The 17,727-nt window shown below is 39.9% G+C and overlaps 1 protein-coding gene across 6 annotated transcripts in view; it reads left to right on the top strand.

The window, feature by feature from the left end:
• The window catches only part of WWP1 (WW domain containing E3 ubiquitin protein ligase 1), a 398,863-nt gene that overhangs the window by 102,557 nt on the left and 278,579 nt on the right, over positions 1-17,727 (top strand). For 4 of the 6 annotated variants that reach the window (XM_029591608.1, XM_029591609.1, XM_029591605.1 and 1 more), the window contains 4 exons: positions 939-1,063; positions 10,078-10,218; positions 10,353-10,422; positions 11,638-11,819. In XM_029591608.1, coding sequence (XP_029447468.1) covers positions 939-1,063; positions 10,078-10,218; positions 10,353-10,422; positions 11,638-11,819 — 518 coding nt within the window. The remainder of the gene's footprint in view (positions 1-938; positions 1,064-10,077; positions 10,219-10,352; positions 10,423-11,637; positions 11,820-17,727) is intronic. The other 2 variants (XM_029591606.1, XM_029591610.1) reach the window with 2 other exon arrangements.

Raw genomic sequence — 17,727 nt, forward strand, 5'->3', positions numbered from 1 at the left:
ACTGCATGATGTCTATTATATGTGCAGAATGGTGCACATATGCTCAGAACATGTAAAAAAGCTTCTAATAGCTTTGTAGTAACCTCCATTAGTTGTGCTTCATTGGATGACATCACCACCTATAAGGTTTGCACATTCTACTTGTACTTGGAGAATTTCTTTAGGGGAAATTAAGAAGCAATCCTTTCAGTAGATTAGTTGCATTTCTTTTCTATACAAGAAGAATAAACAGTTTGAAGGCTGCTCATTGTTGATATGGGTCGTTTTGGAAGCTGTTACATTTTACTTTTCTATCTTATATTTGCATCATTTTATTCTGTAACAATGTAAAATGTATAACTTGGGAAAGTTTTAGATTAAAAAGATAAATATTTTATTTAGTGAATTTAACAGTTCATAGTGTACGTTCAGGAGCCAATCTCAGCCAGTTGCAGTTGATGCAAAAAAGTTATTTCCATCTTCAGGAATTGAGAGTAATTAGTATTGAAGCTTATTGTAAGGTCAAAATCTTTGCTGTCATCCAGTTGTTGAAGAGAATGGGTCTAAACTGACTTTTATTAGAAATAAATTGTCCATTTTCTTCTAATACTCTTGTTTTATTTACAACTAGTTTAACTTTCTGAACTGCACCAATTGGCTTGAAACTTGGAGGAAAGGTCCATCATAACGCTAGATATTATACCATTGTAAATAACCTGATAAGGTTCAGATAATTTATTTTATAGAATAATGCTGAAAAGGGTTAGATAATGTATGTCTATGCATGATTTTCATCTTCTCCCTTGTACAGAATGTTTTGTTTTTTGATGTCTTGCATTTAATTATATAGGCATCTCTACAAAGAATTAAAATAATTATTTCAAATGGTTATCTGAAACAACTTGAACAGTTAATCCATGTTACTATATGTATGTTTAATTTAAATTTTGTTTAAATAGGAATGTAACACCACATACCACATTGGAATTTAGAGTATGGAGCCATCACACTTTAAAAGCTGATGTAATACTAGGCAAGACCACTGTAGATTTAAGACAAGCTTTGGAAATGCACAACAGAAAATGTAAGTTTTCCTAATCCATTTTTATAAAGGAATTGTTAGTTTGTATGATACTAACCCAGCATGAATAAAAGGAGATGCATTGTGTTCATTAAGGGATCAAAATGCAATACTGAGTCTTTATGGATAGCAATTCCAGATGGAATGGGGAATAAAACAGCTTTGCAGATGTATTACTGTCCACCTGACCAGAATAAACACAGGCACATGAAAAAAATAAATTAGAGAAGCTAACAAAATCAGCAGCACAGTAATAACGGGTGACTTCAATTACCCCAGCATTGACTGGGTAAATGCCACATCAGGACATGCTAGAGAGGTAAAGATCCTATGTGAAATAAATGACTGCTTCATGGATCAGTTTGTACAAGAACCAACAAGAAGGGAAATTATTTTAGACCTAGTCCTTAGTGGAACACAGGATTTGGTGCAAGAGGTAACAATGTTAGAGCCGTTTAGCAATAGTGATCACAGCATGATCAAATTTGACTTATCTGGAAGGAAGGCACTAAAGAAATCTGCAACAGCATTTAACTTTCAGAAAGGTGACTATGTTAAAATGAGGAAAATAGGAAAAAAAAACTGAAAGGAGCAGCTGCAAAGGTTAAGAGTTTAGATCAGGCATGGACATTGTTTAAAAATACCATATTGGAAGGCCAGACCAGATGTATTCTATGCATTAGAAAAGGTGGAAGGAAAACTAAATGACTACCAGCATGGTTAAAAGGTGAGAGAAACTATAATAGCTTAAAATAACATCTTTCAAGAAATGGAAAAGGGATCCAACTAAAGAAAACAGGAAACAGCATAAGCACTGGCAAGTCAGATGCAAAGCATTGATAAGAAAGGCAAAGAGAATTTGAAAAGAAGCTTGCCCTGGAAGCAAAAACTCATAATAAAACCTTTTTCAGATACATTTAAAGTAAAAAGCCTGTGAGGGAGTCAGTTGGATCATTAGATGATCAAGGGGTAAAAGGGGCACTTAAGGAAGACAAAGCCATAACAGAGAGACTAAATGATTTCTTTGCTTCGATCTTCACTAAGGAAGATATAAGAGAGAATCCCATACCAAAAGTGATATTCAAAGGTGATGATTCTGCACAACTGAAACAAATTTCAGTGAACTGGAAGATGTACTAGGGCAAATTGATCCAGGTGTTTTCCCACTCTTTAGTTTCTCAGATGATATACATCCCAGAATGCTGAAAGAGCTGAAAAATGAAATTGTGGACCTGCTATTAGTAATTTCTAAACTATTGTTAAAATTGTCTATGGTACCTGAAGACTGGAGAGTTGCCAGTGTAATGCCAATTTTTAAAACTGGATCCAGGAATAATCCAGTAAACTACAGACCAGGGAGTCTGACATCTGTGATAGTTTCTACCATTTTGCCTATCATAAAGAGCAGAATTGCTTAGCACATAGATAGGCATTGTTGTTGGGGCAAAGCCAAATGGATTTAGCCAAGGGAGGTCTTGCCATACCAAATTGCTACTTTTTTTTGAGGGCGTAAATAAACGTGTATAAAGGTGAACTAGTTGATGGTGTATCTGGATTTCGAAAAAGCATTTAACAAAGTCCCTCATGAGAGGCGACTTAGGAAATTAAAGTCATGGGATGGGGCATGGGATTGCAAACTGGTTAAAAGATAGAAAACAGAGAGTAGGGCTGAATGGTAAATTTTCCCAGTGAAGAAAGGTGAATAGTGGAGTGAGGTGTTCAAATTTGCCTATGACATCAAATAAAGTTGTTAAATCAAAAGAGAATTGTAAGAAATTGCAAGAGGATCTTACAAAATTGGGAGACTGGGCATATAAATGACAAATGAAATTTAATGTGAAGAAGTGCAAAGTGATATACTTAGGAAAGAGTAGCCCAAATTATAGTTACACAATGCAAGGTCCCACATTAGGAATCACCTTTCAGGAAAAGGATCTAGGCGTCATTGAAGATGATACATTGAAATCTTTGCTTAGTGGGCAGCAGCAACCAATAAAGCAAGTAGAATGCTAGGAATTCTAAGGAAAGGAATGCAGAATATGAGAGAGAATATTATAATGTCTCTGTTTCACTCCATTGTGTACCTTTTCTAATTCTGCAGTAATTGTGTACTGTTCTGGTCACCACATCTTTGCAGAATTAGAAAAGGTACAGAGAGAGAAGGGCAATCAAAATGATAAAGGGGATGGAACTATTCCCCTATGAGGAAAGGCTAAAGAGGTTAGGACACTTCAGTTCCCTCTAAGCTGAGTGTGTGAGCGATTGCTTATACATTTCAAAGCATCACTCTCTGGTTTTTACTTGGTTATTCACACAAATTTCTTTGTACTATATATAGACATGCAATGCTAATACTGGTGCTTAATGTTTGGTTTAAAAAAATTGTTGCTCACATGAAAAAAATGTGCACACACATAGGAGGGAACACTGGCGATATGATAGAGAAGTTTATAAAACAAGTAGAGTTGTTTACTCTTTCAAAGAGTAGAAAGACTAGGAGATAGACAATGAAGTTACTAGGTGATACATTTAAAACTAAGAGGAGAATTCTTTTTACTAAACACATAATTAAGCTCTGGAATTCGTTGCTGGATGATGTGGTGAAAGCTATTAGTGTAGGAGTGTTTAAAAAAGGTTTCGACAAGTTTCTAGAGGAAAAATCCCTCGGATAAGCAGCTTGGAATCTATCTACCTTTGGGAATTCTGCCAGGTACTTGACATGGTTTGGTCATTGTTAGAAACAGGATACTGGGCTTGATGGACCTTTGGTCTGACTCAGAATGGAAAGTAGTATGTTCTTAAGGGATCAATTCACCAATTTGAAGGTTGAAAATGTGGCTGAGACAAATATATTCAGGAAGGTGGACATATAAAAATTTATCACTTTTCAAAGCTGGAGCAGAGGCTGTGCTTCAGATCAAATAGGGATAAACAGTGCAATAGTGAGTATATAATGGATCAGTGGGGATCTGCTGTGCTCCAAAATGCAATAGTTTCCTTATGTTTGAGCCTCATTATCTGTGTTTGCACATGCAAAATCACTCTGATATTGGTTTTCTTTAGGAAAAGGCGGAGACTGCGCTACGTATGCTTTAGCTGTGATTTTAGCGTGAGCTAAGGTAATGGAGCCACAAACATTTGCCCACATCTTTCTCCACATTGCCTCATTTACGTAGTCTCCAAAACACACATTCATCCTGACTTTATAAGCTTTGGTGGGGGGAAACTCCAGCATACATGCATGGAAAAAATTGCTAATTACAGTCAGAAAAAATACCAGTGCCTTAGCAAGCTACAGTAGATGAAGAACTGGTGACAGTGCATTTGTCCAAATGAAAACAAAAGCATTTGTTCTAATATACAAAATGTTTAATCTGCCTACTTCAGTCGCAGCAGTTCTCTCCTTGAAGGGACCGCATTCTTGGGTCACTAGTCACACACCTTTCCATTACCACATGTATATCATGTAGTCTTCCAAACCTGAATTAGTTTCATGGATTCACAGTCCTGCAACACTGCTTCAGACAATGGTATTGGTATCACACGAGAACTGCATTACTGTATTGCCTACTGCATAAATCATAACCTAGGGACTGTTCTTCCTTCATACATCTTACTTCTGCAATGTATCTACCACTTTCTGCACCACAGACATTACTTGACTAGGATTCTCTGTATGCACCATCTGCTGTTGCTGCCTTGAACTGGGGTGTATGTCGGTACTCACCATACTGTGCCAAAGGAATGCATCTGGAAACTAAAGAGTGATTATTGCCATTCATTCTTCCTGTCCTTCACTGATACCTGCTGTTTGGAATCATTCAAAAGCAAAGGATTTTGTTGTGTCTAAGCAGCACATACAGATTTACAAAAATGATAGAGAATGTAATGGCTGCCCTATGAAGAGAGGCTATACATGCTAAGGCTCTTCATCTTAATGTATATAAAAACATAGAAATGAGGGCAGAAAAGGACCAAATGGTCCATCCAGTCTGCCCAGCAAGCTTAGCAAAGAGACAGCTAAGATGGAATATGATGGATGTTTATGAAATCATGAGTTGCGTAGAATGGATAAAGGTTGTTTTCCCTCTCAAATAATACTGAAACAGGGTGTCATGCCATGAAACTAATAACCAACAGATTTAAAAGAAATCTTGGAAAATATTTTTTCACTCAATGCACAATCAAGTTGTGGAATCTATTGCCAGAGGACATGGTCAAGGCGACTGGCTTATAGAGTTTGAAAGAGGCTTGCATAAGTTCCTGGAGGAAAAGTCTCTAATAATATGCTAATCCTCCTTTCCTCTATTAACAAAATGCTATTCACTAAGACGCTGGTATCATCTTTGTTTCACTTAACCTCACTACATATCACACGGAGGATAGTGATGTTTGTTCAGGAAAAGTCTATAAAACATTGTTACTTAAGTAGACTAGGGAAAGCAGTTGCTGTCCTGGGAGGGATCAATAAGAAATCTGTTTTTAGGATCTGCTGGAAACCTGTGACCGACTGACCACTGTTGGAGATGGGATGCTGGGCTTGATGAACCTTGGTACCTCCCTAGTGTTCGCAGTGAACACTGTAAACTTGCAAGCATTATGTACTCATAGCCTAAGAATGAATTGTAATCCCTATAATTTCTCCCTCTTCCTCTTCCTCTCCCCAACCACCATCCACCTTGTTGTAGTTGGTTTCCCAGGGTAATTACTGGGATGAGGATGATTACCCCTTGTGGGTATTCCTCTCAATGTTGGTAAGTCCGACATGTCTTCATGCACATTGTTGATGGGGTCCAATGTATGCTGTAAATGGAAAGCAAATCTTTTCTCATGACTAATACTTTGCTTTGCTTCTTGAACTCAGTAAACAAATGAGTGTTGTCCTTTTTTTGGGGGTTTTTTTTTTCTGACTAACCAAAATCAGATGATGTGTTTCCTCATGGTTTAGTGGTCGGAGCATGGGTTCCAGGATGGCTCAAAGAGGACCTCAAGGGTCTGAGAACCCATAAGACGATCCATCTTATGAGTATGTACCTGTATAGGTGAAGTGCCTGTAAAAGCAGAATATAAATCAAATAAATAAAATAAATGTCTTGTCATTTAATGGAATCTGGTGTGTGTGTGTGCGCCTGCAAATGTGTTTTCATGTGGTATTTGTCTCTGAGTCTGCTGATGTGGCACTTGCTGTGTTCTGTATTGTGTGTGTCAGTTGGTCTAAGTTTCCCAGAATATATGCTTCCCCTCCTCCTATCTCTTTCTGTTTTGCCTGTGTGTGTGCATACACATTATAGTGTTTCTGCTTTGTGCAGAGTCTTCTGTTTCACACAATGGCAAGTTGTGCTTTTTCTGTGTGCCCCTCGTACTGTCTATCTTGTTGCTTATCTTTGTCTGTCTTGGTTACATTATGAGAGCAATTTTCAAAGGGATTTACCTGGGTAAAAAGCATTTTACCCATGTAAGCCTCCTGTACCCACACTTTATACCGGTAAAAGTACATGTGCTATTCCATAAGGCACATAGTTCTACCCACACTGTAGTGGAGATATTCTCAGGGTGTGGTTAGATCAGGGAGAAAACAGCATGCATAGATTTGGTTCGAAAAAGCAGGTGCAAATCTCTGCGGGTGCTTTTTCATTTGGCAGGTTTCAGGCAGCAATGGGGGGCATTTTGAAAATTTCCCCTTATGTCTTCTCTTCTTTGCATTCTTTGTTTAGGCTGCTTAGTGTAAATGTTGCCCTTTTGTAGTTTCTTGTCTTTTCTTATCTTTTTGTCTGACTATTCAGTGTATGCAAAAATCTCTTGTAAGGACCGTTGTCTTGCAGACCATGCATGCTTCCACTAGGTGTTTGTTTGCTCTGGTGGTAAGGAGGTGCCTCCTATTAGAGGTATGATTGTATGTGAAGCTGCCTTTTCTTTGTTGCACCTGCTGCTTGCCAATTTGTATGAGAGACATTTGAAATGCCTGTTTTGGTTTTTTTTTGTTTTGTTTTTTTTCACCTCTTCAGTCTCATCCGGACATGCTCATGCTGTGCCACCTGTTTGCAGGAGTAGTTCCAGAGATTGGCCCTCAATCCTATCACATCGAGAGGTGCTAGAAGTTTGGCATCTGAAAATGGGGACAAAATGTTAAATGATGTGTTTTTTTTTAAATACAAGATTAAAATCTCTTCTTTGATATGTTTGATGTCCTTTCTGGAATTATTTTTCCCTAGGCTTAGTGATGAATGATGGGTCTGAGTGCATGTTTACAGAGTAGGTTCAGGGAGAGTATGCTTGTGAGTGATTATAAGCTAGGGGGACACTATGTGAATAGTGTGAGATGATTGTAGAGTAGGTAAGTTTTAGCAAAGCTGGCTTTGAACAGAGTTCCTATAGGTGCTGTGGTGATAGCTGTATCATCTCTTTAAAAGCATTAAGTAGAGCTAATTCTGAGGCTTACAGTAGTAAGTGCTGTGCGCTGCTATGTAGAAGGTCCCTGGTTTGATCCCTGGGTCTGATCTTCTGCTTCCTTGGGTTTGCTGGAGCTGGGGATGCTGTAGAAGGCAGTACTCCTACCCCTGGGGAAAGGAGGGAGCCATGGTTCTTGCTTAAGGATGACACTTGTGGCCAGATTCAGGGCCTATGATTGAGGGATCTGGAAGGAGCCCTGATGCTAGATTCCCAGCCCGGGACTGCCACTTCGACTGGACTAAATGTAATTTAGGAGGAGAAATATGGGTGGAAAATCCCTGGTAGTGACAAATGAAGGTTCATGGCATTAGATCCAGCCCTAGTTAGGATTGAGCTGGAAGCACAAAAGAGCAAGTGGAAAGTGCCTGATAAAAAAAAAAAAATCATAGTGATGGCTTAGAATTGGGGTTATTTTGCAACTTATTCTAGAGCCTTTTTCTGATTTCACACCTTTTGAATTGGATAAAGTAAAACAGTAGCATAGGTTAGCTCCCATGATTTTCCATGGCGAAAAATAAAATTTAAAATACATTTCTCCTCCTACAGGAAGACATAGAAGCTTCAAGGGCAAAAAGAAAGACCGCCTGGACTGAGTTGTGCTGCAAGCTAGAGTATATATATATATATATATATATTAGGAGTAGAAGTCTTTGGAAAGTAAATAAAGGCCACATATTTAGGTGGATGAATAACCATTTTAGAGGTGGGAGAAGAGGCAAAGTAGAGTTCAGTAATGGAGTATATAGATGAGCTCAACCTCCTGCATGGAAGAGAATTTTAAAATGGCCAAGTGTCCTCATTTACAACAGCGGATATTCGATAAAATTAGATATTCAACTGCTCTTTGCCATGTGGCAGCCCAGACTTCCAGGAATAAATTGATTCTGTAGTTGTATCACTAAAATCAATAGTGATGCAGGGATACATAACTGGGTAGATAACTATGACTTATGTTGGTGTCTTGCACATATTTATTTTTCATTGTGTCCAAAGTCCTATTTTTTTCACCTTTCAGTTGAACCATGATTAATCATTTATTTGGGTCCTCAGACACAAACATGTTTTTGTGTGTGAGTGGTCTGGATTTGAGCTTTGTTTTTTTTTGTTTTGGTTTTTTTTTAATCTTTTCTAACTGGCTGAACTGAGGAAGTATTATTAAACCTTAGCTAAAGATCTGAGACCAGTAGGGAGGGCTCTTATTACAGTCTCTAGTGGCCTGCCAAATAAACGAGGAACTAACTCTGGCATAAGCTGCAGTCCTGCTAAGTTGACTTTATATTTTGGAGGAAAAAAAAGGAAAAATTTTGAAGGCAGTGGAAGGAATATTTTGCAAAATGAGTATGGAACAAGAATTGCAGAACATTTTGATGAAATACTATCCTTTGATTTTGCAAATACCGGCGTGATTAGGCCTTCATTGCCTTATGATTAGTCATCAGGCACCTGACTATAAATGTTAGAATTTTTTTTTTTTGTAATGCAAGTAAAAAAGTAATTTATCTTTATGCAGATCAAAGTCTGTAGTGTCCACCCAGCGTTTATGAATCCTGATCCCTGACACAGGGCCATGTTTCCTAATCTGAGTCAGGGGGTTGGTGATACAACAGTGGTGCTGAAAAGCTGTGATGCCTTCTTGGCAAGTTAATTTCCAAGTCACTCAACAGTGGTATTTAACTCCATTTTCATAATGAAATAAGATTTTAAAGCTTGGCATCTCGGCTGCTCTTAGTGCCAAAAGTTAACTGGTTAACTTACAAAATTACAAAAAAATCAAAGATTTATATTCAGGTGACCAATGATTATAAGGGAGTGAGGGTCTAATTAAGCCAGTAGTGTCTAGTATGACTGGACACTAGCCCTTCTGGTGTACGGGTGGTCAGCAGAAGGTTTATTTGCAAAATTATAGGCATTGCTTTCCCTCTTAAGTCTAACACATTCACATGGTTTAGAATGCTATCTTTTGAAACATTTTGGCATGCTCTGCTATGCGGAGGATTTGGGTTCAGTTCCCAGATCCGCTCTTTATTCTCTTGACTGAGGATGCTGTGGAGGCAGCATTCAGTCTCTGGAGTGGAGAAGAAATTTCATCCATTTCTCAGTGATTTAGTGTTTATTTCAAGCCTCCAATAGCCAGGTATAGGGTCCATGTTTGCTGTATTTCCAGAAGGGGGCCAAATTATGTGGCCCTGGCCTAGTACCACAGTACCTAGGCTGTATTGAGAATAGAAAATTAGGGGGAAACTTCAGATAGTAGTGATGAAGGCATAGGGCCTCATAACCCAGGAGATTGAATTAGAACCCCTAAGGAGCGAATAAGAATCTCAAAACATTTTGACTTGAACATATTCCCTGGCCCTCTTATTCTTGCTAACCTGACTTTTCAAGGTAATAGGGCAATCAAGGTAGAACAGTGGCATATGTTACCCTAATCTCCTTGGGGACATTATTTGTATCTGGCTGAAGTCTAAAACCAGATGACCTAAAATAATATTTTTCTTATTTTTTTTTTAGGCTAGCTTAATCACTAAAGTGATTTCATGCTGGTTGTATTCCTTTTTCTGTTGTAGTGGAAAGGGTAAAAGAAAAATTAAAACTTTTTCTGGAAAACAAGAATGGCACAATACAAACTGGAGAACTGACAGTGGTACTTGATGGTTTAATTGTCGAGCAGGAATTTCTCACAAACAGAAGTTCAGAATCGGCAACCAGTAAGCCAGATTTGTGTTTCTGTATATATGTATCTGTCTTTCTGTGTTATCTGTTCACCCATTTGTCCACTGTTTTGCTTAATGCTCACAAAAACAGAAAATTTCAATTCATTTTTTATTTATTTGCTGTTTAGTAGAAGTCCAGCAAAATGGGGACACCGTTCATGAAAATAGAGGTGAAGCGTCTTCAAGGACTAGATCCAGGTTGGGTTTAATTTTATCTGCTTTAAACAGTAGCAGTACAAGGAGATACGTGAAGTTCTGTTAATAACAGAGGTTTATAAGTAAATTAGGAATTTTAACCATATTACCTTTATTATGCCACATATGTTTTATTCACTTAAGTCTCTTATGCAGGGTTGAGAGAGTCCTGGATGTTATGCATAACAATAAATCTCCACACCAGAGATAGATTTGCTCCAAACTGGCTCAGTCTTTTATGCATCACAAGAAGAGTACCATAGGCTGAATATCTCCCAATATTTAACCATTGATGCAATTCAGAAATTTTACAGAATAGAGACCATACATAACAATTCGGCAGGTTAGGGCAAGTAAAATACAGGGCTTCAAGCTAGTTTACTTGCACAATTTGTAAATAGCATGTTTTCCCAAATAGTTTAATTTCCTGCATATACTGTAAGGGAAAGATTTTTCCAAATATAACACTGTGAAAGCAAAAATTTGTACTTGGAACCTTTATAAAACTAATAAAATTTAATTAATTCTGGCAAATTTCTCATTTTTTTTTTCTGAAGTTTCAGCTTGCACAATTTTTCTTTGCCAAACATTGCAGGAAATGAATCTTGGCCAAAATGTGTGATTTCAAAAATGTGCAACAGGCTGGCTTTAAGGCTGGTTGTTCTGTTTTTACCTGTTCCTTAAATCTACCTGATAGACTCTTTATTAAAAGCATGAAAATTATTGTGAGACTTAATTTTTCAAATTATAGTTAGAATAATTTTATTTAAAGCTATTTATGCTGCATGTTTGACTTAACTCAAGAGTAACCAAACCGTTTAGGATCTACTAGTGCAGTGAGAAGGCAGAAGGTCCTAGGTCAAAGTTTGAAATTTCCATGAAATAACTGTTTAAAGTGATCTGCTGATTTGTGCAGTTCTGGGTTTATCAGTAACTGCAATTCATTGCCATTACTTAGTAAAAATGTAGTGAAGTTAATACATATTTCATACTTAACCCTGTTAATACAGTTTTGCATTAGTTGGAGCACTCTGTTGATGAGTTTGGGTACAAGAATTAATTTTTTTTCCAGCTTTTTTGAATATGATAGAAAGTAGTCTAAAGTTGTCCAATAGGATAGTTACATGCCATTGATAAGTATTTTTCTTTATTGTACATGTTGACTTCCTAAATTGCTTCATATGATGAACTGAATTCTTCTTTGTTTTCCTTCGCAAGATCTCTGAGTGACGTTCCTAATAGAATAGATACCGAAACGCCCTCCAGCTCCACAGCACAGAATGTGTTTAATACACATGTAGTAAATGGAGACAGCGCACATTCCCCTTCTCCTGTTGCAGCCAGACCCAAAAATACACCAGCACCAAATTCACTTACAACCCAGCCTGCTAACAGTACTGGTAAGAATGAGAAACGAGCATCACACAATATTTTTATGAAGAAGTAATGCTTCAAAATGCAAACTGAATTCATAAGCAATTCACATCTTAAGCATTTTAGTATTTAGCTTCCAGTTCCTCGTTGAAGTTTTTATTCCATATTTGATTTTGTGGTGGTATTCTTTTAGTTACACATATTTTAAAAGATCTGGAAACAACAATGTAAAATGATAATGCTTCAAACATATTTATCTGAAGACAAGCAAGTTCATCATGTCACACTAGTGGCTCACGTGACCACATGGTGCCAAATAGAATAAAACTCCAGAGCTTTCTAAAAGACACTTTTTCTGTTCATATGCAAGACTTCCTGTGCTGTGGTAGCCCTGCAGTATCTGTCGTCTTTTTTTCCATTGGTCTAGTCTGATATTTTCCAGCAGACTCTAGGATTTTCCTGGCCTTGGTTAGAAATTTTGTTGTATTAGTTCCCTAGTTAAGTTTTCAGCTCTTTATGGTATTTTCTTTTTCAGTATTCCTATGTAGTACCTGTCTGGTATTTATTTTCTGCTTTTTGGCCCTTCAAAGCAGATTACAATTCAATACCTGAATGTAATTTCCCTATCCACAGAAGTCTTACAATCTAAGGCCTAGAGCAGTGGTTCTCAACCCTGTCCTGGGGACCCCCCCAGCCAGTCGGGTTTTCAGGATATCCACAATGAATATGCATGAGAGAGAATTTGCATGTTATGGAGGCAGTGTATGCAAATTTTCTCTCATGCATATTCATTGTGGATATCCTGAAAACCCGACTGGCTGGGGGGGTCCCCAGGACAGGGTTGAGAACCACTGGCCTAGAGCTACTAAACCACAATGTTGTTTTGCAGGAGGGATTTCACTATTGCGAGGGGGTATCGCTATGATAGTGGGACTCCTCCCCTGAAAGATTGCAGTTCTGTGATGCATTCTTTTGTCTCGCAGCCAAACAGCGCTGAACAAAAGAATATGACGAGTGGCCTTTAGGTGTGAAGGTGGCTTCCAATCTCAAGGGACTGCCATTGTCTTAAAGGACTGGCTGCTGAAGAAGTTGTCCATTGAAAGAAAGCAAGGTTGAGTTGCAGCTCAACCCAGTGCTGCCACTCAAGGCGGCTCAGACTCCCCAAATTTAAAATTAAAAAATTAAATTTTCATGCACAGCAAAGCCCCCCCCCCCCCATCTTCCTCCAAAGTTTCAAAGTCTGTGGTGGTTCAGAGGTACCCCCACTCCAATAGACACATAAGCACGTTGGGGTATAGTGTACCCCCCCCCCCCCCGGCACCCTCCTTCTCCTCAAAGGTGTGAACTTTAATGGGGTTCAGGGATCACTACCCCCGGATCCCCAGGCAACCCCCCCCCTCCCAAACCTTAAAATTAAGAAGCAGGTCTCATGATCGAGCTGGGGTGCTCCCTAACACCCAGCCTGGTTGATGCCATTTTTCCAAATGTTGCCAACCTTAACCTTGCCCCTATCACATGATAGAGGCCTAGGTCTAGGGGGTGTCCCAGCCCCATTGTGAAACCTTCTTATTTTTAGGGGTTGGGGGTCCCTGAACTCCATTTATTTAAGTTCACACCTGAGGAGGGGGTCTTGGGGGCCCCTATACCCCAACCCACTTATGTATCTGTTGGGGTGAGGTATACTACTGAACCCCCAAGTACTTTTATTTGAAACTTTGGAGGGGCCATTGCTGTGTGTGAAAATTTAGCTTTTTTTTATATTTTAACTTTGATAAGTCAGGGCCGCCATGGGATGAGCCAGAGGTCCCTGTTCAACTTTTCTTTTGGCCATGGCTTTTTTTATTTTCTTCTGGGCATTTATACGTAACATGGTAGCCTTGGGACTTGCGTTCACATTTAACACTTTCTGAGGATGTGGTGTTTTATCACAGCTGACAACTTGCTCAATCGGCTGCGATAAAATATTAACATCAAATTGCCTATTAATGACCATTGCATGCATTTGCATTATTCATGCACACAAATCACCTGCATGAATAATGTAATGAATAAAGCAGGCTATTGTGATAGGGGAGGCAACCTCGGTGGGGCCATGGATATCACGTATTTCGCGCGATATTGCCACAATAGTGCTCTGTTGGGCAATATATACTGTTTAATTTATATTAGAGCACTACAATCGCCGAGTAAGTTTGTACCAGAGGCAATGGGGAGGGTACAAGGAGCAGCAGTGGGATTTGAACATTGGTTCAAAGATTCTGCTAATTCTTCCCCCTGACTCCCACTGCTACTCCCACCCCTCTGAATTTTCATTGGAGAGAGAGGTCATTGGTGGCCCTCTGCTTTTTTTATCTGAATAATTACTTTCTTCTGGTTTTGGGTCATCTGTTTTTCTCATAACAGAGAGAGAAGCTAGCGGCTTTAAGTTCTGTCTTTAAAGTTTGCATAGAATATGTCCATCATTAACCATCGCACAGTGTACTATGTTAGTCTTGGGAAATACAATGCTGATGTGTCATAGTGGATAACACATTGAAATCGTCGGTACAGTGTGCTGCGGCAGTCAAAAAAGCAAACAGAATGTTGGGAATTATTAGAAAGGGAATGGTGAATAAAACGGAAAATTTCATAATGCCTCTGTATCGCTCCATGGTGAAGACCGCACCTTGAATACTGTGTACAATTCTGGTCTCCGCATCTCAAAAAAGATATAATTTCGATGGAGAAGGTACAGAGAAGGGCTACCAAAATGATAAGGGGAATGGAACAACTCCCCTATGAGGAAAGACTAAAGAGGTTAGGACTTTTCAGCTTGGAGAAGAGACGACTGAGGGGGGATATGATAGAGGTGTTTAAAATCATGAGAGGTCTAGAACGGGTAGATGTGAATCTGTTATTTACTCTTTCGGATAGTAGAAAGACTAGGGGGCACTCCATGAAGTTAGCATGGGGCACATTTAAAACTAATCAGAGAAAGTTCTTTTTTACTCAACGCACAATTAAACTCTGGAATTTGTTGCCAGAGAATGTGGTTAGTGCAGTTAGTATAGCTGTGTTTAAAAAAGGATTGGATAAGTTCTTGGAGGAGAAGTCCATTACCTGCTATTAAGTTCACTTAGAGAATAGCCACTGCCATTAGCAATGGTTACACGGAATAGACTTAGTTTTTGGGTACTTGCCAGGTTCTTATGGCCTGGATTGGCCACTGTTGGAAACAGGATGCTGGGCTTGATGGACCCTTGGTCTGACCCAGTATGGCATGTTCTTATGCTTTAAAATGTCATTCACAGTGGTTTGGTTCTGGAATGATTTGCCCAATACCTTTCTTACTGTTGAATTTAAGATATTGAGTTTAAGAAACTGACCTTGACACATGGGAAGCAGATCCACGGTCCTGTTTACCAAACCTCCACTGAAGAAGTTTTCAGCAGTTTCGGTGCCTCCTACTGAGGATATGCATTGGGGGTCAGGTCAAGACAATCTTTCTGACTGAATCTGAGTAAGAGCTGTAAAGATTTGTAATTGGAACCAATGGCAACAAGTGACGAGTCTCAAATAGAAGCGTCAACACTTCAGCATGATAGAGATTTCACACGATATAAAACTGGGGATTCCTGGAGGCTAGCTCAGTGTCCTGTACCGAGGACACTTTTTGTGCTTTTTATTCCTCAAATGGGCCATCTTGGATGTATACTCTATAACATATAGAAACACAATGGCAGAAAAAGACCATATGGCCCATCCAGTCTGCCCATCTATCCAGTTAATTTAGCTTTATAATTCTCATCACTTCCTTAGAGATCTCCTGTATATATTTCTTGCTTTCTTGAATTCAGATACTGTTTTGTCTCCACTACTTCCACCGGAAGGCTGTTCCATTCATCCACAACCTCTCCGTAAAGAAATATTTCCTAAGATTACTCCTGAGTCCTACCCCCATTCAACCTCATCGTATGACCCCTTGTTCTACAGCCTCCTTTCCATTGAAAAAGGCTCACCACCTGAGCACGAAAACCTTTGAGAGATTTGAATGTCTCTAGTATATCTCCTCCATCTCATCTTTCATCTAAGGTATGTATGTTTAGATCTTTGTCTATCCTCCTATGCTTTAGAGTAAAGACCACTGACCATTTTAGTAACCATCCTCTGGACCAATTCCATCCTGTTTATATCCTTTTGAAGGTGTGATCTCCAGAATTGTACACATTATTCCAAGTCAAGTCTCAAGGGACCTAAATAGGGGCAATATCACTTCCCTTTTTCTGTTGACCATTCCTCTCCCTATGCAGCCAAGCATCTTTCTGGCTTTTACCATTGTTTTATCCAACTGTTTGGCCACCTTAAGATCATCAAATACAATTACCCCTAGATCCCGCACTTCCATTGTGCTTTGAAGAATTTCACCCCAATCCTGTACCTTTTCCATGGGTTTTTGCATCCTAAATGCATTACTCTGCATTTTCAGCATTAAATCTTTGATGTGTTCTCCATGAGGAGTTAGCAATCTGTTGTCAACCTGTTAACAAAGTTCTGTAGTGAAAGCTGGGAGTTAGCAATCTGTAGTTATTTAGAATAGTTGTGAGTGGATCCTTGGACCAGTGGCAGATGACCACGCCCTCGGGGGAAATCCCGAGAGGGACTACTGGTCAGGCTTAGTGTAGGAGACAAACACACACTAGTTCTTTTATTAGACAAGATAGTAAATCACCAAAGGTGGCAGTAGTGGCTCGGCTGGGCTGTAGTCCCTCAGGTTCTGGAACAGCAATCCCAAGGTGGCTGAGCTGTAGAGAAACTAAGAAAGTGAGTAGGCAAAGCTTGCGGCGTTCAGGAACAAGTCCTTGATGGTAACACTCCCACAATAGTCTCTTAAGGCAGCCCAGGAGTTGATATACATTAGGCCCTCGAGGAGCGAGTACCTGGTTCCAGGTAATGCTCTGAGAGATGGATACAGACTCACTGATGTTAAGCAACAAAGACTTCTTAGAAGCAATATATTAAACCACCAAAGGTGGCAGTAGTGAGCTGGAAGCGCCCAGCTGGGTTGTAGTCCCTCAGGTATTGGAACAGCGATCCCAGGGTGGCTGAGCTGTAGAGAAACTAAGAAAGTGAGTAGGCAGTATATGCAGAGTTCTGGAACAAGTCCTTGATGGTAACACTCATACAATAGTCTCTTGAGGCAGTCCAGGAGATGGTATGCATTAGGCCCTCGAGGAGTGAGTACCTGGACCCAGGGAAAGCTCTGAGAGAGAAATGGAAACTCACTAATGTTGTAAGCAGCGAGGACTTCTTAGCAGAAGTGGTATTCAGGAGCAAGTCCGGGACGTGGGCTCTCGAGAAGCGAGTACCTGTTCCGGACTGCGACCTGCAAAGAAAAAGGAGAGCCAGACCCCCGAGGAGCAGGTACCTGTAGTGAAGTCCGAGGAGGCAGAGTAGCTGGGTTTGCGGAGAGCGAATCCCATCCGCAGTGACCAGGAGGAAGCGAACCCTTGCTAACTTGTCTTGTTAGCGAAAACTGAGACCTTAAATATCTGGAGCTAGTGACGTCATCTCAGGGGGATGCCCCTGAGGTTCACGCCAACATTGGTACATCAGTCGGGCCGCGCGCACGCGCCCTTAGGCATCTGGTCAACATGGCGGCTTGCAGCGTCGAGCCGGTCCGGGAATGCTGGAGGAGGACAGCCTGCAGATGCCGCAGCAGCTAGCCTTCCATCAACCCCGAAGGGAGTCGCCAACGAGGTAAGGTAGGCGGAGCAGAGATGTCGGACAGCGACGGACACAACAATCTTAGCTGCCAGACCTTATACCATTCCTCTAATTTCACTAGATCCCTCCTCATATTTTCCACAGCTTCGTGGCTACCTACCCTGTTACAGATTTTGGTATCGGCAAAAAGACAAACCTTTACCAGCAATCCTTCCATTATGTTGCCCATAC

Source organism: Rhinatrema bivittatum, chromosome 2 (genome assembly GCF_901001135.1).
Source record: "Rhinatrema bivittatum chromosome 2, aRhiBiv1.1, whole genome shotgun sequence".
NCBI lineage: Eukaryota > Metazoa > Chordata > Amphibia > Gymnophiona > Rhinatrematidae > Rhinatrema > Rhinatrema bivittatum.